The sequence below is a fragment of the Oncorhynchus mykiss genome, chromosome 28 (genome assembly GCF_013265735.2).
Source record: "Oncorhynchus mykiss isolate Arlee chromosome 28, USDA_OmykA_1.1, whole genome shotgun sequence".
NCBI classification, from domain to species: Eukaryota; Metazoa; Chordata; class Actinopteri; order Salmoniformes; family Salmonidae; genus Oncorhynchus; species Oncorhynchus mykiss.
Window position 1 is genome coordinate 11175931 of NC_048592.1, and position 21105 is coordinate 11197035.

Genomic DNA, 21105 nt, shown 5'->3' on the forward strand with positions numbered 1-21105 from the left:
CATTTGTGACATCAATATTTAAAGTTTTTAAATGAATCAACACAGTAATATGAGATCTATGTAAAAAATGTACATTTGATAGTTTAGTAATTTAAGAGATGCTCTTATCTAGAGCGACTTATTTACTATAAGTGTATTCATCTTAAGATAGCTAGATGAGAACCACATAACAGTGAAATATACAGGATACAAACATTCCATTCCAGCTAAAGGATGAATATATAGTATTTAGCAACATAACCTGTTTGAATACACATCTGAGAACAGTAATATTTTAAACACACATAAAGGTACCCATAAACAATTTCTGATGAAAAGGATTTTGGAACAAAACTATTCAATTTATTATGGGGCCAATTAACACCTCACCAACAATGCATTACATTCAAAGATTTATATATACACTAGATGACTCACGGGGCACTGTTTTGAAGCCTCTGCGCCTCCATCTTGCCACTCCCCCACCGTTATAAAAATATATATTTTGGAAGCTATAGAAATGCATTTAATGTAAACATTTTGTTTTTGCTTTTTATTCTATTACAGATACATTAATGCATACTTCTAAACTATACAGTATGTTAGCTAAATATATATTGTTACTGTTACTGTCCCCACTACAACAAAAATATTGAAATGCTGTGGAATTCCATTAATTTCTATGGAGGACTGCTCCTTCCGTGCATTGCCAATATGGCTGACCGGTGGCTTCAAAGCCTCAAACAGGCCAACACATAGCGTGAATACATAGCAATCCAGGGTTTATATACATCAGTGGTTGCATTGCATCACTTTTGCTTGTTCGCTTTCTTGAGTAATGTAGGTGTTTCAGCCTAGCTCGGTGCTTTCTGTGGTGGTGGGGCAGCCACCGGAAAATACGAAACGTAGGGTTTGGTAATGTTCTCTAGTTGCGCCTTGATTAGCTCAGTGTTCTGTCACTCATGGGGACGCTGTCACCGCAAAAGTACGTCAAATCACGTTATATCTACCATAGCTTTGATTGGACTGATCATGTCAACATCATCATACTTTCAAAATATTAGCTAGCAAGCTAGACAAGGAGTCTTCATCATGCATCAAGTCGGCAATCTACTGGCAAATCCTTTGCAATCCTTGTCATATGAAGAGAAATTATAGATCGAACGTATTGGTGCTCATCGGCCATTGGACATAAACCATTACACAACAAGTTGGAAATCTCAAATTCAGCAATGAGTGCTAAGGTGCCACTGTAGCCCCGGGTTCGATCCCAGGCTGTCTCACAGCTGGCTGTGACCTTGAGACCCATGAGGTAGTGCACAATTGGCCCAGGATCATCCAGGTTAGGGGAGTGTTTGGCCGGCCGGGATGTCCTTGTCTCATCGCACTCTAGCGTGTCTCCTTGTGGCGGGCTGGGCAATTACAAGCTGACCTTGCATCTGTCAGTTCGACAATGTTTCCTCCGACACACTGGTGCGGCTGGCTTCCGGGTTAAGCGAGCAGTGTGTCAAGAAGCAGTGTGGTTTGGCTCTCGACCTTCGCCGAGTCCGTAGGGGAGTTGCAGTGATGAGACATGATCGTAACTACCAATTGGATATCACGAAAATGGGGTTAACGCCATGGGCCAGAAAATATTGAATACATTGGCCATGCTGTCATCCAGCATGACTTCTGCCATGTTCAAAACAACTGGAAACCCGGAACTGGGAAATCTCCGACTTCATTGAGTTCAAGACAACTGGGAACTCAGATAAAACTAGCTCCAACTGGGAAAATAATTTTGAACGGTCATCCAACTCGGAATTCCAAGTCGCCACCTTCCTGTTCAAGTGAGCACAGCACAACAAGGTGAGTCCAAAAATGTCTTGTATAAATGATGGAAAATGCCAGGGAGATATGTAAACTGTAGCTAAGAAAGTAATACTAAGTGTATGTTGTGTAGTAATCTTTTAGTAGCCCATCTGCCTCACCCTAATAATTTGGTCACTTTCCCCTTCATAATTTAGCCTACTGTTCTGACTTGGTGGTGCACATGTATCCTATAGCCTTTTTTAGAGCAATGTAATCATTGAATATTGTAAGAGCTTTCATTGTCTGCTTATATCCCCTTTATTTATCCTATGGGTCTGACTTGGTGTGCAGGGAGAATACTGTAAGAACAGCCCATGTTCTGAATTATGTTGCTGTACATTTCAAAAGTGCTGAACAAATAGTTATTGACTACGTCCGTCCTAGTTCGCTCATTAATTTCTTAATCCAAATTACGGATTGCCTCTTATGCGCTCGTTGTCCCCTTATGTCATAGTTTGTACATCTCAATTGTCAGTGGAAACAACATTTGTTAAAGCAAGTCAGCCATATCAGCTGGTTTTTTTATGGCAGTAAATTAGGCTGAATTAACTGTTTTGTTGCCAGATAAGGCTCTGCTGATAACCAGGTGTAGCAGGGGTAAGGATTCACTCCATGGTGCTGAAAAGAAAGCTCTGCTGTTGGGTGGGACAGCTTTATGTAGGCCCTAACAGGTTGTGGGCACAGTTTGTCACCGTTTATAGTGCAATTAGTGTATTGTTTAGTATTGTGGCTTTGCTGGCATTCATCTAAGATTATATCTTTTTTGTTATCCCCACCAAGATTTACATGCTAAAATCGCCACTGATCATGAAGTACAGTTCTACACAGAGTAGACTATGGTCTTACGTCATTGTAATTACATTATTATATTAATATGCACACAAGGATTGGGTTATTGTCTTAAGTGGGATATTTTCTAACAGACAATGAGAAGAGAAAAGAAAGCAACTCAGACATTTTTGGGGGGTTCAGTTGAAAGCTCCAACTCATCAATGAGTCATTTGCCAATTTACTGTAAAAGTCCATTCACATATCCAGTAATCAACAACTAAATATTTTATTGAATTTAATATTTTATACTTATTTGTGTGATAGTTGGGAATTTGAGAGCTACCTCACTTTTTGAAAACTTATAAACTTTACCACAGAGTTTCTAAACCCAGAAGCGCAACATCGCGAGACTTCCTTGAACGCTTTTGAAGCAGACCAGTCCGGGGTTTGGGGTTAGAGATGTCAATGAGAGAAGTGAAACATTAAAATCAAATCAAATTGTATTGGTCACACACATATTTAGCAGATGTTATTGCGGCTATAGTGAAATGCTTGTGTTCCTAGCGCCAACAGTGCAGTAATATCTAACAATTCACAACAATACACACAATCTAAAAGTAAAATAATGGAATTTAAGAAATATATAAATATTAGGACAAGCAATGTCGGAGTGGCATTGACTAAAATACAGTAGAATAGAATACAGTATATACATATGAAATGAGTAAAGCAGTATGTAAACATTATTAAAGTGGCCAGTGATTCCCATGTCTATGTATATAGGGCAGCAGCCTCTAAAGGATATCCTTGATTATCTTTTTGGCCTTCCTGTGTCATCGGGTGCTGTAGGTGTCCTGGAATGCAGGCAGCGTGCCCCCGGTGATGCATTGGGCAGACTGCACCACCCTCTGGAGAGCCTTGCGGTTGCGGGCTAGATGCAGAGATGCCATGTCTGTCTGTGCCATCTTACTAAAATTTCTTAGTTGTTAATTTTCTCGAAATCTAAAGGCACGACCTGGATTCGAGCCAATATCTTAAGTAGTGGAACGTGTTATTATTACAACCTCGTGAAAGTGACAAACTGACACGTTTTTCATTTTCGTCAAAAACAACTTTATATCGAAAGCTGCTTTTGAGGTGACGGCTTGCACATGCGCAGTTCGGCGCGAGATGACCGAATGAGTTTAGCTAGCCAACGTCGCCATGACATCGACTAAAAGCTAAATTGGACATTTCTATTAGAGAAGTAGTTTCTGCTTATCTTCATACTGTACTGTCTTTGATTTGACTGGGTTTTCATTGGACAGAGCCGGGGACCGGATGACAGCTGGGGCAGGTTGGCGGGTACACACCACCACTGGATTTGACAGCCAACAGTACAGTACACTTTTAGGAAACTAGCTAGCTAGCAGTTTTAGATGTCGGATCAGTAGCTTGTCAATTCAGAAGTTAGATAGCTAACGTATGTTTCAAGTCAACGTAGTAACAACTGTTGAATAACCACAGTATTGATACGTTTGTAGGTAAACGGCGAGAATGTTGGTCCCTGCGGGATGATGATGAAAAAGAGACTGTGGCGAGTTGTGACAGTGTGTCTACTTGTGTTTTTACCGTGTTGGTAAGTTAAGCTTTACAGTACTTTCACACCAAGAAAGATGTTTTGCATCACTTAGTAACGTTATTCAAAAGTCGTTCGAGGAGATGCTAAAATAATGAACTACAAAATCATAACGTTAACTAGCTTGCTGCTAGCTAGTTCTTTTAGTGGTAGCTAGCCACTCGCTGGTAAGTTAACGTAGCTCTATACTATACAGTAGCTAGCTACTGTAGCTAGTTTAGTCGACTCGTCTGAGATGTCAAATGCAGTTTGCCAGTTACTATACCTAACTAGCTCAATTCAACGGTTCATTTTTCCGTGTTATTGTTTTGTTTTCAGCGTCATTAGCTAGTTAGCTATCCAATTCAGGGTATGTCAACGATCATCAAATGCCGCCCTCACCATTATCAACATTGCAACAAACATGGAACCATTAGTTAAATCAACAACACCCCTATATAATACTGAATAGGACAGATTTAAAAAATAAAATGAAATAGATCAAGTCAAAAAACTGGCACTGCATTGTATGCCATTGCTTTGCTGGGTTGTTGCACGGCCAGTATTGAGCCTGAGGGCATGTGTTCTGTTCTGTGAAAGACAGGATTTGACTCTTCAGCTCTTGAGGGGATTACAGCCCATTTAACGTTAGTCAGTCAGCTAGCAGGCTCGCTGCGATTAGGTCTTGACCCCTGGCTGTGAATCCGTTGACACGGTCCATCCAGAGGTGCTTATGGAGAAGAACGCACCAAGTTTACTTTAACTACACATCAATGCTACATTCATACTCAGTCAGATATTTAAATAGCCGGAAGACCTTTCGAGGAAAGGTCAAAGAACCTAGCCTGGTCTCTCACACGAAATGCTGCTCTGTCGTTTGCTACGTACGTTACATGGTCAACAAGCCGGTTCCGACAGACATTTAGCTTACAATCGATTTGTGGAGAACATAGATTGAAATGGCTTGCATTGAGTGATATACTCATGTGTCCGTGAGAATCAGGGCTGTCTCTTTTGCCTGTGTGAAGCAGGATGTGAAATGTGACACCATTTGAAGCTGATATATCCCTCCTGCCAATTCATTCGGTCTTCTGACTGTCCATCAACTCCTTGCTTAACCTTACCTCACAGCCACTAACAACACATATGCCTGGAATTCTTACATTGTAGCTCAGCAGGGGAGAGTGGTTTCGCCTCTGTAGTACATTTAGACAGGGCTTGACATTAACGCTTGTCTGCTTGCCTGGGGCAAGTAAAAAATCATGCAAAAATCACAATATGAAACCAGTTAGTCTACTCCGATCAGAATTGGATCAGTGTCCTCCCAATCTCTGCAGAGAGCGTCAGGGTATAATTATTGGAGGCCTGCATTGACAAGGCACAAGCGGTCTTTCAATCATGCAGTTGCGCGATGTGTTTTTGAGATCAATGCATCATTTTTGGTCAGCAAGGAAAATCCTGGAAAAGTCATGGGTTACGCATCGCCTGTGTGTGCCTGTGGGTCTTGCCAGAGGGGAGAGAGGTAAGTAAAATAATGATAGTGTAGTTTGGCAGGCTATCTTGCTAGTTAACTATTTAGCTTTTAGCTTGTATTAATGTCATTATTGTGTCCAATGTCCTAAAAACCTTCCACCGGCATTTGTGTATAACCACAGTTGATACGGCTGCACAGTTGATACGTCTGCACAGTTGATACGTCTGCACAGTTGATACGGCTGCACAGTTGATACGGCTGCACAGTTGAAACCAATGCTGCATACTCTGGTTATAAAACCGTCTCTCAAGCGCTCAAAATTGGCTAGGATTCTCCGCTATTCAATACTGGCCATGTAATTCTGACAAAGTAAAAAAATAAATAATAATCTTCGAATAGCCTAATTGACAAGTAACTCCTATGCTGTCAAGATCTCCCCTGAACACTGCATATTTTAACCTTACAAATAGATAAACATCTTAGTTAGCTACCTCTCCCACCGTAGCCATTTGATCCCTGGTTCACTGAATGAGGGAATTATTTTATGAAGACATAAAACATATTTGATTGTAATGTTGCAGGGTGACCAACTGTCCTCCCTGAGTTTCCAGGAGAGCTACTGGTTGTGCAGGCTTTTGCTCCATTCATGCTCGAACACACCACATTGTCAAATATCAGCGGCTCAACAGGACCTTGATACGCTGACTCTGGTGCGTTTTGAGCAGGGTTGGATCAAAAGGCTGCCACACCCAGTTGCTCTCCAGCTGGAGGGTTGACGGACCGCGTGTTTTATACAGTGGCCTGTCAGTGCGGTATTTTACGTTATGGAGGGTTAAGTGCCTTTCTCAAGGCCTCAACGGCAGGATATACTGTGTGATACATGGGATCAGAGACCAGCAGTCTTCCGTCGTCAATGCCAGTGACGATAATGAGTGTTGTTTTGTGAAGGGGGTTCCGTGCATCATGCAACACAATTTTCAGTCACCTTTTTGGCCCGTGGTGGTAGACCTTTTTCTAGTTTTGGGATAAGTGACTTGAGCTCAGTCCTACTTGTCCAAAGGATGTGGCCACGAAATATCATTTCAAGCCCTGTTCAGAGATCAATTTATAGCCAATGATCTAAAAATAATGAATGAATTGATTTTAAACAACAACAACAAAAAGCACTTTCTGTTTGTCATAGACATGAAAGGCAAGTTCCTAACGAGTTCCGTTAGCCAAGCTAGAGCTGTGTGAGACTTTCACAGTGATGGGCGCGGACGTTTTGATCAAGAGAGACCTGTAGAAAGTGTGCACATTTTCTGTAACACTGAACATACAAATATGTAAATATTATAGTTATTTTATAATTTGATTTATACTATATTTAGAAAGCATAAGTCACCAAGCCTCATTCATACAGTTTTGTTGAATAAGAAATACAACATCTAAAATATTTCATATTTTTATCATATTTCTACTGTTTACTTGACAGGAATCTTGGCCCCAGTGATGTACTGGGCTGTACGCACTACCCTCTGTAGCGCCTTGTGGTCGCAGTCCGAGCAGTTGCCATACCAGGCGGTGACTCAACCAGTCAGGATGCTCTCGATGGTGCAGGATTTTGAGGATCTGAGGACCCATGCCAAATCTTTTCATTCTCCTGAGGGGGAATAGGCATTGTCATGCCCTCTTCACGACTGTTTTGGTGTGTTTGGACCATGATAGTTTGTTGGTGATGTGGACACCAAGGAACTTGAAGCTCTCAACCTACTCCACTACAGCCCCTTCGATGAGAATGGGAGCGTGCTCGGCCCTCCTTTTTCCTGTAGTCCACGATCATCTCGTTTGTCTTGATCACGTCGAGGGAAAGGTTATTGTCATGGCACCACACTGCCAGGTCTCTGACCTCCTTATAGGCTGTCTCATCTTTGTCGGTGATCAGGCCTACCACCGTTGTGTGGTCGGCAAACTTAATGATGGTGTTGGAGTCGTGCTTGGCCACACGGTCATGGGTGAACAGGGAGTACAGGAGGGGACAAAGCATGCACCCCTTAGGGGCCCCTGTGTTGAGGATCAGCGTGGCAGACGTGTTACCACCTGGGGGCGGCCCGTCAGGAAGTCCAGGATCAAGTTGCAGCAGGAGGTGTTAATTCCCAGCTTAGTTTAGTGATGAGCTTTGAGGGCATTATGGTGTTGAACGCTGAGCTGTAGTCAAGGAACAGCATTCTCACGTAGGCATTTCTTTTGTCCAGGTGGGAAATGGCAGTGTGGAGTGCAATAGAGATTGCGTCATCTGTGGATCTGTTTGGGTGGTATGCAAATTGGAGTGGGTCTAGGGTTTCTGGGATGATGGTGTTGATGTGAGCCATGACCAGCCTTTCAAAGCAGTTAATGATTACAGACATGAGTGCTACGGGTCGGTAGTTATTTAGGCAGGTTACCTTGGTGTTCTTGGGCACAGGGACTATGGTGGTCTGCTAAAAACATGTAGGTATTACAGACTCGGCCAGGGAGAGGTTGAAAATGTCAGTTAAGACACTTGCCAGTTGGTCAGCGGATGCTCGGATTTACATGTCCTTCCACGATCCATTCTGTTGTTAAAATGGTCACGTACTCTGATACATTTCATTGTCTAGTGCCTTAAAATCAGCATGGCTTCTCAGGGGTTATATTAAGACTGTTGGCTATGAATTAAAAGGTAAACAAACACTGTACAGCTTACAGTATTTGTGTCTTACCAGACTCCAGTGGCCAAGCAGAGGTAGGTAACTTACCCTATTCACCTCACTACTAGACAATAGACTTGCTGTTGACAAGGCCAAGTTTGTGTTGAAGTATTTTGACACTGGAGCTTAAGACAATGACCTGTGTCCCCAGTAGAAATGTGACATTGTTGTTAGTGGAACTATTTAAAGCCTTGTTATGACTGACCGGTGATCTCTGTTGTCCCATGCCAGGATGAACAGGACAGCTGTGACATTGACTTGTCCATTTCCCTGTCACACCGTCAGACTGTCAACAGACAGCATGCAGTTGTCATTTTCTCTGTGCAGCCACATGGTTTTAGGTTTTGACTTTGACCTTCAGCCTGACCAGCCCCCCACAGTGATAAGATAAAATGTGTCTCTCTCGCAGTGTCAGCCACCTGGTCGCTCCCAATATCACCTCTCTCAGCTCTGACTGCTGGGCAGCAGCCCCCTCTGATTGCCCATAACTCATTCATGGATTCTTTTGAAATCAAGTTGTTTTCCTTCTGATTAAGGCTTGTCCTTGTTGGTATAGTAAACATAGTGACTCTAGGTTACAGGATATTGCCACATCTTAACAGGATTCGGGGTCAATTTAATCTAAATGAAGCCGTTTCGGGCAGTAAACTGAAATTCCAATTCCACTTTTCACTTCTCTCGTCTTTCCTAACTCGAACTCAACTCCCCTTGCCCATAACAATAACACTGACGTCTTCTCCTGTGTTTCCCCAGGCACCCCACTAAGTATGTTGGCTGCACAGAGCAGCCCCCAGAGGCTCGGAGCATGCCTGCACCTGCTCAGGACAGCAGTGGAGAGGAAGACCTAGGCGACAAGTCCCATCACAGGGTACATAACCTGCCCCACCTGTTGGACCATGAGATGTTTTCATTCTCTGTCTACATACCTAATATAACCAACTTTCCTGTTGACACAGGTTTCTTTTAATGTTGGATAAAACCGCAACTAATGTTTCCTTCCTGTCCCATCTGTCAGGGTGTTGTTCAGGTAGAGGAGGGCTGGGGGTCCCAGTATGTCCAGTACCTATCTGAAGATGAGGTGCTGCCAGAGGGAGAAGAGGTGGATACACAGCAGCAGGGCCTAGAGGAGGAGGAGGCGGCGGAGACTCCAGGCACAGAGGTGGACGACGAGGAGCATGTCAAGGTATTTATTTGGTTTATTTAGATCCCCCACTTAGCTGTTACAACCTACTGCTCCTGGGGTCCACAAGGTACTGCAATGATGAATCCTAACGACTAGGCCTGAAAAACTACTCCACCCTGGCTTGCTTACTAGATGTGAAAGCAGACGTCTCTCTCTCTCTCTTTAGTGTAAGTGCAGATTGAGACTTGGATGCTGTCCGTCAGATCTATTGATCAGACATTTTGATTGTTCCTGAAATATTTTTAGCGTAAAAGGTTATACATCACGTACGGCTCAGGCAGGTGGGTGCTTGTCGTGGGCCATCAATACTAAGTTCGGTGTTTTAGTGCGGTGATGTTTCCCAGACGTTGGACCTGGAGGATTCTGTAGCAGAGAAGGAGCAAGAGACAGCACGGCCAGAGGCCCGGCCAGAGGCTGAGCAGCCACCTCCAGAGGCCGTTGTCACCCAAGAGCAGAAGCCAACCCCTGCCTCTGACCTCTCTCCTCCGCCATCTGCCCCTGCCCTCAACCCCATCCCAGAAGACCCCTCCAGCACCCCTAGCTCATCCTCTAGTGTACCAGAGGAAATTGTGTCTGATGTCCCTTTGTCAGACTCCAGTGACGCTGATCTGGCCATAGCCGACTGTGAAGCTGGGGAAACCAACCCCTTTGAGGGCACCCTCACCAGGTCAGTGTAACGGAGGTGCTCCCGGGGTGAGTAGCCTTACCTGAGGACTGAACCCAGAGAACTAATGGCTAGGCTTAAATCAGCAGGTTAAGACAGTCAAGTGGTGCTCAGGTTCGTACCCATTTTTTGAATGTTGGCTCTCTTTCTATTGTCCCCCTATGTAGTCTTCCCGTTGTCCTGGAGAACACATCCAATGCCCTGGGAAAGGGCACCAAGACTGACATAGACCCCCCTCCGGCCCAGGCAGGTCAGGCCTTAGTGGGGCTGGCTCAGGGGGCCAACGCCTCCCACATGCTCAAAGAACAGGTAGAGAAACACCAACATTTGTTGCATGGCCATAACGTTTTCTGATGCTGATAGTCCCAAAAGTAACAACCTCCAAGCTTAGTAATCCCGACCTCAAAGAAAAGTATTTGTGACACACAGACAGTATGTATTTGACCCAGCTCTGATGCTTGTCTGTTGACTGCTCTTCTTAGGGCTTGATCTCACACATCGCCACGGAGACAGTTCCCAGCGTGGCAACCAAGGACCCGGAGGACAACCCCACCTTTGACGAGTGGAAGAAGAAAATGATGGAGGTGGAGACAGAGAAGAGTAAGATAGATGGTGTTCCTGGCTCGTCTCAGTCACTCAATCAATTACTGGTTTTGATTTAAAAGTCTTATCTCTCTTCATAGCTCAGGCCACTCATACCTCCACCAACGGCGGCTCCCACGCTGTAAAGAAGGTGCAAAAGAACTTCAACAACTATGCATCGGTGGAGTGTGGGGCAAAGATCCTGGGTTCTAACCCAGAGGCTAAGGTATCTATTTCAAACTGTCACCCTCCAAACCTATCTAAAATAGAGATGTTTAGCTTTGCAGATTTTGATGGAAGGATCTTTGTTTCTCAGAGCACTTCGGCCATATTAATGGAGAGCATGGATCATTACATGTTAAATCCATGCAGCAACAAGATCTGGTGAGTGTGTGTGTGTGTGTGTGTGTCTAGATCCCTGTAAGAGTTCATGTGTTTCTGTCGCTCAAAAATGTCTTCTGTCCTTATCCTTATACTTCCTGTAAAACCTCCCTGTTGCTTTTCCCCTTTATAACCACAGGTAGAACAACATCCACTACTCCACTCACCACCTACTGTATCCTCATCCCTCAACATCCTCTTTCTCTCTTTCTTTCTCTCATTATTTCTCTCTCTTTTCTTTCTCTCCCTTTCTCTCTCTCCTTTTCTTTCTCTTTTCTTTCTTTCTTTTTCTTTTTTTCTCTCCTTTTTTTTCTTTCTTTCTTCTTCAGGTTCATCATCGAGCTGTGTGATCCCATCCAGGTGAAGCAGTTGGACATCGCTAACTTTGAGCTCTTCTCTTCCACACCCAAAGACTTCCTGGTCTCCATCAGTGACAGGTTTGACATGGGTCATGTTCATTACATCTGGTGTCCTTAAATTGGTGAAACTGCCACGTCCGTTTGGGATATTACAACAACAAAGAAGTTACTGCAAATAACGAACACTGTTTTTTACCCCCCCCCCCCCCTTGGACATCATTACACGCGCGATAGAACAGCAGAATATGTTCCGCCATTATTTTTTTTACCACGCTACCGGAGGCTCCTCTCCTCCGTTTCTCAGTTTCAACAACAAAACAATTACAGTTTTATACCGTTTAGAAACTGAAACAAAAATAAGTGCTGTTTTTTTTTTCTCTCCAGATATTCTCTCCCTGTATTAGTCAGTTTTCTTCTTTTTGGTGCCTAATGAACACGACCTCAATGGGAATGTCTCGTTCTGATATATTTTATTCTGTCATTTGATACTGAACATCATAAATGCTACAAACAGAAACAGTCACTACTACTGCACTAAAGATAGATCAGTAGGTTGAATTATGTTGGATGATGCTCCGTCAGGTACCCAACCAACAAGTGGGTGAAGCGGGGAACTTTTCATGCTCGGGACGAGCGCACTGTTCAGAGTTTCCCTCTGGATGAGCATCTGTATACCAAATATGTCAAGGTGTGTATGGCGTCCTCGTGCTCCTTCTCTACTCCCACTCTTCTCTTTCAGTTTTTTTGGAGGGAAAGAGGTACTCTGAATGGGACTTCTTATTTAAATTAAAAGAAAAGATAATCATTACTAGAGTATCCCCCACTTTACTCAAATCCTGCAGGCCTGTGTATGTATGCTGGTCCTCTCATTCTAGAGTAATAGTTTACAATTATACAACGGGTGGGTCTAATCCTGAATGCTGATTGGTTAAAACCGCATTCCAGCCCGGTGTCTATTCCACAAGTTACCACCGGCCAAATCTATGACGCTGAAATTCATTTTGAATCTGTCCCATCTGACTGCACAATCCACCGTCTCATCAGCCCAGCCAGGCAATTTATAAACTTGATCTCCACTATAAAAAGCATTAGAAATGATCTCACATTTCTTTTAGACTAACAGTTCATTTTCAACAGCGGAGATTTGTATAAACCTCGCTGTTTTTCTCGTATTTAATCTGATGCTTCTGTACCTCTTCTCCGAGGACTGGAGCAGGAACCAGCATTCATACACTCGGTCCTGTTTTAAATGCATGTGTGCATGTTTCTTCTTGTAATTATTTGTTTCTCTTCTCTTGTTTCTCCTGCTTCAGATGTTCACCAAGTACATAAAGGTTAGCCCATTTCTCACTTAGAGGTGATCGGTCTGTGGAGGAGCATGTCGATAGTGGAGGGAATGGAAGGGCTTTGGTGTTGGTCACAATGCTAATAACTGATCAGCCCTAGCTTACTGCAGGCCAGGTAGCACAGAATCTATACAATCTGGACCAAGCCAATCAAAATATATGTGTAATTATTATCATTCACCTAGTCATGTCACTCATGAGAATTCCATATCATTTTTACTGTAGAGAAGCCCATCCTTTAGGGCAAGGATGTTTGATCACAGCTTCAAAGTGCGAAAGCTTGTCGTCTGTCACCCAGAAAAGCATCAACGTTAACAACTTACCTCTGGAATTTGACTATTTGTCCCACGATTTCAATGAGAATTTGACCACCGGCCAAATCCCACCATGCGCTGATGCCTGTTTCCTGGATGTAAATGATGTCTTTGTTTCATCGCAGGTGGAGCTGGTCTCTCACCATGGATCTGAACACTTCTGCCCTCTCAGTCTCGTAAGGTAGGCAATGAATAGAAAACACTGAATTAATGGAACATTTTAAAAGGTAATTGGGAAAATCGCAGATAATTTAAAAATAACATATATACATATATAGCTAGCTGTAAAAAGCATAGATTTACTGAATCCACAGGTATTGTACAGTAATGTTTGCCAATGGATTACCATCAAGCTGAAGATAGTGTTGTGTGTGTGTGTGTGTGTGTGGGGGGGGGGGTTAAGTAATAGAGTAGGAGTGGTAAAAATGTGCTCCTAGTCGCCCCTCCTAAACCAGTTGGTAAGGCTGAGCCGAGGGGACTTTTGCATCTGGGACTGCTCGTCTAGGGCTGTTGAACTTAGCTCTCTCCAACACCATAGAAATAAGCTGCCTTTTGTCAGGGGCACTGGGGAGCAGCTCTGGCCGTCAGAGATTGCAGAATATTATCTCTCCTATAGAGGCATGAATGGTTGTAAAAAATATATAAACTCAGCAAAAAAAGAAACGTCCCTTTTTCAGGACCTGTCTTTCAAAGATAATTCGTAAAAATCCAAATAACTTTACAGATCTTCATTGTAAAGGGTTTTAAACACTGTTTCCCATGCTTGTTCAATGAACCATAAACAATTAATGAACATGCACCTGCTTATAGACAATTAAGTTCACAGTTATGAAAACTTAGGACACTAAAGAGCCCTTTCTACTGACTCCGAAAAACACCAAAAGAAAGATGCCCAGGGTCCTCTGCTCATGTGCGTGAACGTGCCTTAGGCATGCTGCAAGGAGGCATGAGGACTGCAGATGTGGCCAGTGCAATAAATTGCAATGTCCGTACTGTGAGATGCCTAAGACAGCGCTACAGGGAGACAGGACGGACAGCTGATTGTCCTTGCAGTGGCAGACCATGTGTAACAACACCTGCACAGGATCGGTACATCCGAACATCACACCTGTGGGACAGGTACAGTATGGCAACAACTGCCCGAGTTACACCAGGAACGCACAATCCCTCCATCAGTGCTCAGACTGTCTGCAATAGGCTGAGAGAGGCTGGACTGGGGGCTTGTAGGCCTGTTGTAAGGCAGGTCCTCACCAGACATCACTGACAACAACGTTGCCTATGGGCACAAACCCACCATTGCTGGACCAGACAGGTCTGGCAAAAAGTGCTCTTCATTGACAAGTCGCGGTTTTGTCTCACCAGGGGCGATGGTCGGATTCGCATTTATCGTCAAAGGAATGAGCGTTACACTGAGGCCTGTACTCTGGAGCGGGATCGATTTGGAGGTGGACATGACCCTCCAGCATGACAATGCCACCAGCCATACTGCTCGTTCTGTGCGTGATTTCCTGCAAGACTAGAAAACAAATGTCAGTGTTCTGCCATGGCCAGCGAAGAGCCCGGATCTCAATCCCATTGAGCACGTCTGGGACCTGTTGGATCGGAGGGTGAGGGCTAGGGCCATTCCCCCCAGAAATGTCTGGGAACTTGTAGGTGCCTTGGTGGAAGAGTGGGGTAACATCTCACAGCAAGAACTGGCAAATCTGATGCAGTCCATGAGGAGGAGATGATCTGCAGTACTTAATGCAGCCGGTGGCCACACCAGATACTGACTGTTACATTTGATTTTGACCCCCCTTTGTTCAGGGACACATTATTCCATTTCTGTTAGTCACATGTGGAACTTGTTTAGTTCATGTCTCAGTTGCTGAATCTTATGTTCATACAAATATTTACACACGTTAAGTTTGCTGAAAATAAACACAGTTGGCAGTCAGTGAGAGGACGTTTCTTTTTTTGCTGAGTTTAAATCTTTCTTTTTTTTTAAAGGAAACTGGAAAATAATGTACCAAATCCAATCACTAGGGAGCATAGGGGGTCATTATTGTAAGGGACCAAAGACTCAACCACGCATACACCCTTGATAATGACTACATTTACATTTTTATTCAGAATGACTTACAGTTAGTGCATTCATCTTAAAGTAGCTAGGTGAGACAAGCACATATCACAGTCATAGTAAGTACTGTGGGATTTGTAGTATTTCCAAGTCCCAGTTGGATGGTAGATACCCTGCAAGACAGGACAATCTTTTTGGTTTGAAACCTTTTCCTTTAGCATTCTTATAATAACCTTAACTATTATTCAACCTACTTGGGGTGTTATTACTGGGCTACTGGCGTCTCTCGGTCTTCCCTCTAGTGGCTCCTAGAGAGTATAACAGCTCTTCACCAATATGGCCACCAGTCAATGTAGGCCATTCTTTGGCAATCCTCAATCTCATTCAAAAACACAACTATGTGAGATGGCTTAGAGCGGTTTCTCTCCGCTCTGTTGAAGGGTGTTTGGAACGAGTATGGTGGAGGAGTACGAGGAGATCGCTGACCCCCTGGACAGACCGGAAGACCAGGATGGCGACCAGGATGACCACCTCGGTGAGAGGAGAGCCTCCTCTTCTACAGTAGCTTGAATACCTGTCAATCACAATCACTGTGACAGTGAATGCTAGATAAGATATGACACATTGACCAATGGTCATTTATATGTTACATTAACACAACAACAGTTTCACTTTCATGAGGAGAACCAGGTGTAATATAATGTGAACGTCTGAAGTCCCGAAGCGACTCTACTGCAGGTTTTATTCGTACATGTTACCGCTCACCTTTTGAACTGTTTGGATGACTGATGTTGGTAAGTGTAGTGTTATCGCTCTGCTGTGTGACCCTCAGATTATCCTTCTGGATATGTCCCTGTAGAGGACGAGGCGTCTAATGACCTCATAGGATCAGCCAAGGGTGAGTTTACCGACACCGTACAGCCAGCTAAATATCCTGTTTACACCAGTCACACAAATGTGGTATCAAACTGCACATCAATATTGAAAGAATGTGATGTGTCATACTTGAGTCGCTCTCCTTTGGCGAAGCCAATGTGGAGATGGATTCAGTGACTGGGATAAGTATTCACTAATGGGCTGTCCTGTTGTTCCAGATGTCATTCTGAACATGGTGAACAACATTAAAGTCAACGTGCTGGGAGGAGGACCAGGGGAAGGGAACTTCTCAGGCCAGGCAGTGAATATGACTGCCAGTGAATCTTCATCTGACCCCGACACCACCTCCGCCGTCAGCCCTGTGTAAGTACCAGCCAACCAATCACTTCTTCACCTAGTCTTTTACTGTATCTACACGTACAATTATCTCACACATCTTGTCATTAGAAAACCTTTATTTTTTATATTTTTTAAGCAATGACATTTACCAGGATAAATTAGAGGCAACTCTGTCATTAGTAAGACTCCTTCGAGTCTTGCATCTTTCTGCCTGTTATGTACTGTGCTTGGATGTGCATGATAATGTTGTTTTGCCGCTGTAGTAGCTTATGTCCCCGTCTCTCTGTTCCAGGCCTGACACTGTAGGTGTTGAACAGTCTGAGGAACCAGAACACCCTGTCACTACCACAGAGGATCACACACCAGAGCCCCCTACTCCAGAACCCCCTGTCACAAAGGAACCCAAACTAGAGAATCTAACTGGGGAGGAGCCGGTTGTGACTCCTATAGAGGAGGGGGAGGTCCAGTCCATAGTTACCATGCTGGAGAAGGAAGAGGAGGAGAAGGAAGAGGAAGGGAGGGACAGAGAGGTGCACCATTGCCCTGGCCTCCGACAGCAAGAAAGCCTTGACTACTGTGGCCCGTCTTCCTCCTATCCTTGCTCCTGCTCAGCCTCCTTCCAGGAGTACCTCCTCCACCAGTGTTCTGTTCAAAGGACCTGCACCAGCCAGGAGAGGGAGCCAGAGGCACCCCCAGTCCCAGGAACCAGCATCACCCCATCACAGCATCTCACCATCTCCCCCACAGCCACTCAGACCCCACAGCAGCCCCACACTCTGGGGGAACAGCCTCAGGAGAGAGAAGCCAGCTCTGCCCTCGGGGAGAGGGCAGCAAGTCCCACTCAAGCCCCACCACACCTTCCATGGGTTGAGACTGAGGTAGTGGGAGAGAGAGAGCCCAGCACTGAGCTGCCCCACCTGGAGCCCAGCCAGACCTCCATCCTGCCCAGGGCCAGCTCCACCGACATCGCCAGCTCTGCCACTAGGCCCACCCCTACCATGGAGCCTTCACATCAGGCCTCCGCAAAAGACCTGCCCGGGCAGAAGCAGCCCGCCACTGGGGCAGAGAAGAACCGGGAGGTGCAGCAGGAGGAGAACAGACGGCCTTTTCCCACTGTCACCACCACCACCTCCAGCCCCAGTGGCCCACTAGAGCAGAGTTGGAAAGCCCCTGTAGAGAGGCCCTGTCCGGACGTCCAGCCTGCCAAACAAGACATTCCGGTCATCCACACCCCACATGTGTCCGATCCCCTCCTCCATCCCCTCCCCACTGTCTCCACCCTCACAGAGCAGCAGCAGCAGCCTCCCGCCCCCACAGCTGAACCAGAGAGTGCTGCTGGCAGTGGCAACACTACTCCTGGGGAGTCCCGCTCTGTCCCCGTCGTGGTTATGACAGAACCCCCCTCGCGTGGCCAGGCTGTCGCAACGGAAACCAAGGGGGAAGCGGAGCTTGTGGAGGAAATCCTCTTCACCTCGTCGCCCAATGGCAACGGGCAGCAGCTGCTTCCCCCACCCTCCCCCTCAGACTTCTACGCAGAGCTCCACAAACCCACGGAACAGGCGAACGGGAACCCGATGCACGGCTCCACCAGCCAGAAGGAATCTGTGTTCATGAGGCTCAACAACCGCATCAAGGCCCTGGAGATGAACATGTCGCTGAGCGGACGCTACCTGGAGCAGCTCAGTCAGAGGTATGGGCCCTCTGAGGTTGATGGCTCGTACTAAGCATTTGAACACAGTCAGTCCGTTGAAGGTTTAGATGGTGATGTTTTGTCATTGTATTGAAGGTACCGAAGGCAGATGGAAGAGATGCAGAGGGCTTTCAACAAAACCATAATCAAACTGCAGAACACATCCAGGATAGCAGAGGAGCAGGTGGGGAGTGGAGGGCCACCTTCAATGTGTTTGTATAGAGTGTTACATACTACGCAGCCCATCTTAAGATGGAATCTCGCACCGTTTTGGCCTTTTGAATAATGTGAATGTCGCGTGAAAGGCTCTGGTTGGATGTTAATCAATCAAAAATCAAGCTGTGATTGGCAATGTATGCGAATGTGGCTTGTGAGAATGTTTGTGATTGGCCCAACTCATTAGTTTCCTGGATCCCTATAGGACCAGAGACAGACGGAGTCCATCCAGTCGTTGCAGGGCCAGCTGGAAGACATCACACAGCTGGTTCTCAACCTGTCTGTCGGAGTCAGTCAGCTGCAGAGCCAGGTAGATACTGCATACCTAACCTAGCCTATTGAATACAGCAGGGTTGGGGCCAATTTCAAGTCAGTCAATTTGGTAAGTAAACAAGTCCTATTCTTCATTGCTTTTGAACAAGGAAGTTTGGCCTCCTGAATTGACATGGAATGGATCCCAAACCTGGAACGCAGCAGTATTCAAATGAATTCTATATTTCTTTAAAGTCTTTACCAACCCACACCACATGGCTGCACTGTGTTTAGTTTTGCTCTGCCTATGTTGTAGGTGTCTGAAAGGCAGAGTTACCTCCTGCTGTGTCTGGTGTTGTGTTTGTTCCTGGGGTTGCTGCTCTGTGTCCAGCACAGTCGCATGTCTGCCATTGATCCTCCCTCCACAGACCCAGCGCCTCCTATACCCAAGAGCTACAGCTACTGCTGCCCAGAGAGGTATCTACACTAAGGGGGGACGACACACACACACCATTGTTTGTGCTTATGTACTGCTTACGAAAGTGTTATGAAGTCCTAATAAAGGTACCCTTGAACTGGAGTTATCCCATCCAAGGGACACCACACATTCGCCCGCACATTGTGTCATCAGGATACTGTGTTTAAGTCTTGTCCTAATCGAACTAACACATCTGTTCCTCTCAGGCGTTACTGGGAATATGAAGACATGAGCTTGAAGAGAGGAATGTCATATCCTCTCCTGCACTCGGGCTCCTTCCAGTTACCCACCACTGAAGGCAAGTTTACCTATGACTATGTTGTGTGTAGTGTTCTGCCTTGTGATTTCTTTGTTGCTGGTGAATATAAATATAGCTTGACTTTGTCATTTTATATTTATGATAGTTTTTGTTTTGCTGATTGATTAATATTGTTTCAACAGTAAAAAAAAAAAGTTATTTACTTGGTTTCCTCCTTGTGCTCGCAGGCCCAGAGTCACCGTACACTGTTGAACCATTGAGTTTTCTACCAGCTAATAAAAAGGTATGGATGGAATAGTGTCCCTATCTCAAGGAACGTCTCTCTCTCATATACTCTGAGAGTATAACTGTCTTATGAACATGATGTCTCATCGCCAACCTCGACAAGTCAAATCTCCCGCTCCTCAACCTTTCCACCCTCTGTCCCCAACCCTTCTCCCTCTGCAGAAGAAACGGAGTAAGTTGAAGACCGTGGAAACCTTGAAATGCACTGCACTCTGCGCTCCTCTGCTTTCTCACGGAGCACCCGTATGTAACGGTGGCACCACAGACCCTACACCCCGCATGGGGCGTCTCAGCCACCACGCCTTCATGGACCCCCCTTCCGGGGGCAGTTCAGAGAGCTCCTCCCAGTCGGACGAGCCCTCCTTATGCGGCCTTGCCGCCACCTCCTGCACTCGCCTCTGTGACGGCCTGCCCCCGCCCAGGAGCAGGGCAGAGAGGCGGGCGTTCAAGCGGCAGCGCTCCAAGCCTGGGTGCGTGGTGGTGGAGGATCTCCTGCAGGCCCCGCCGAGAGATGCAACACCCATAACCCCAACCCTGCAGGACCTCATGGGGGGAGGGAAGGAGCTGTCTGCAGGGATGTTGGGAGTGACTGCGCTCTGAGGTCCTGTCGGACCTAGACTAAACTCTCCTCGTGTCTGCTCCTCCTGAAAACAGACTCTGGAACAGTCACCCCCTGAAAGGAGGGACGTTGTCATCCTTTTATACACAGGAAGCTTTAGGTCAGGAATAAGACAATCCCTATTCGTCTACCTCCCAACCAGTATGTTAAGTTCTGTCCATGTTCTCTGTTGAACCTTTGTCAGGCTCTGATGTTTCTTTCTTGCTTTGACCAATGGAAAAAAATATATATTTTCCATCTGTCCTTCAAAATATTGTTATTTGTTGTTGTAAATACTGTCAACCCTACAGCTGCGCTATGTAACAATCAAACCTGCAAATAATAGCCAATGTCAATGATTGGCTAAAGGAATATTTAAAAAAAATAGTTTTGAAGATGCTTTAACTGGGGAGTGGCAGGTCTAGACACATCGTTCATAGAAACAGTTAGTGTCTTCCTGTACTGTATCCAGATCGATTCTCATTCTCTGAAGTTGAAACCTTTTACACCTGTTATGCTTTTACCAGGCCAGCTACCGCTTTTACAGTACACAGGGATGCAAGACCGCCTACACTGAACAAAAATGTCAACGCAGCATGCCACAAAGATCTCTTGAGTTACAGTTCATATGAGTAAATCGGTCAATTTAAATCAATTCATTAGGCTCTAATGGATTTTCCATGACTGGGTATACAGATATGCATCTATTGGTCACAGATGCAGTACCAGTCAAACGTTTGGACACCTACCTTTTTCAAGGGTTTTTCTATATTTCTACTGTTTTCTACATTGTAGAGTAATAGTGAAGACATCAAAACTATGGAATAACACTTATGGAATCATG

At 45.2% G+C, this 21105-nt stretch overlaps 1 protein-coding gene across 6 annotated transcripts; it reads left to right on the forward strand.

The window, feature by feature from the left end:
• Positions 1-3746: 3746 nt before the first annotated feature.
• Positions 3747-20533, forward strand: LOC110508534 (SUN domain-containing ossification factor). 6 transcript variants are annotated; one of them, XM_036966115.1, is made up of 23 exons: positions 3747-3977; positions 4125-4219; positions 9134-9248; positions 9396-9563; positions 9890-10230; positions 10395-10536; positions 10710-10827; positions 10911-11035; positions 11126-11193; positions 11520-11627; positions 12132-12237; positions 12863-12883; positions 13335-13390; positions 15709-15803; positions 16101-16166; positions 16363-16507; positions 16776-18173; positions 18270-18357; positions 18595-18699; positions 18958-19118; positions 19326-19417; positions 19606-19661; positions 19826-20533. In XM_036966115.1, the coding sequence occupies exons 2-23, from the start codon at positions 4155-4157 to the stop codon at positions 20261-20263; spliced, it is 4077 nt and encodes a 1358-aa protein (XP_036822010.1). In that variant the 5' UTR covers positions 3747-3977; positions 4125-4154; the 3' UTR covers positions 20264-20533. The 6 variants fall into 6 exon arrangements, with proteins under 6 accessions (XP_036822010.1, XP_036822006.1, XP_036822007.1 ...); XM_036966111.1 differs by having other exon boundaries at positions 3747-3945; XM_036966112.1 differs by having other exon boundaries at positions 3747-3945; positions 9908-10230.
• Positions 20534-21105: the final 572 nt, after the last annotated feature.

Excerpts from the sequence above, each read along its gene's own strand:
- LOC110508534 (XM_036966111.1), top strand. The coding sequence starts at position 3,922 with ATGACAGCTGGGGCAGGTTGGCGG. Across the intron at positions 11,036-11,125 it reads GTTCTAACCCAGAGGCTAAG|AGCACTTCGGCCATATTAAT; the intron begins GTATCTATTTCA and ends TTTGTTTCTCAG. Across the intron at positions 13,391-15,708 it reads TGCCCTCTCAGTCTCGTAAG|GGTGTTTGGAACGAGTATGG; the intron begins GTAGGCAATGAA and ends GCTCTGTTGAAG.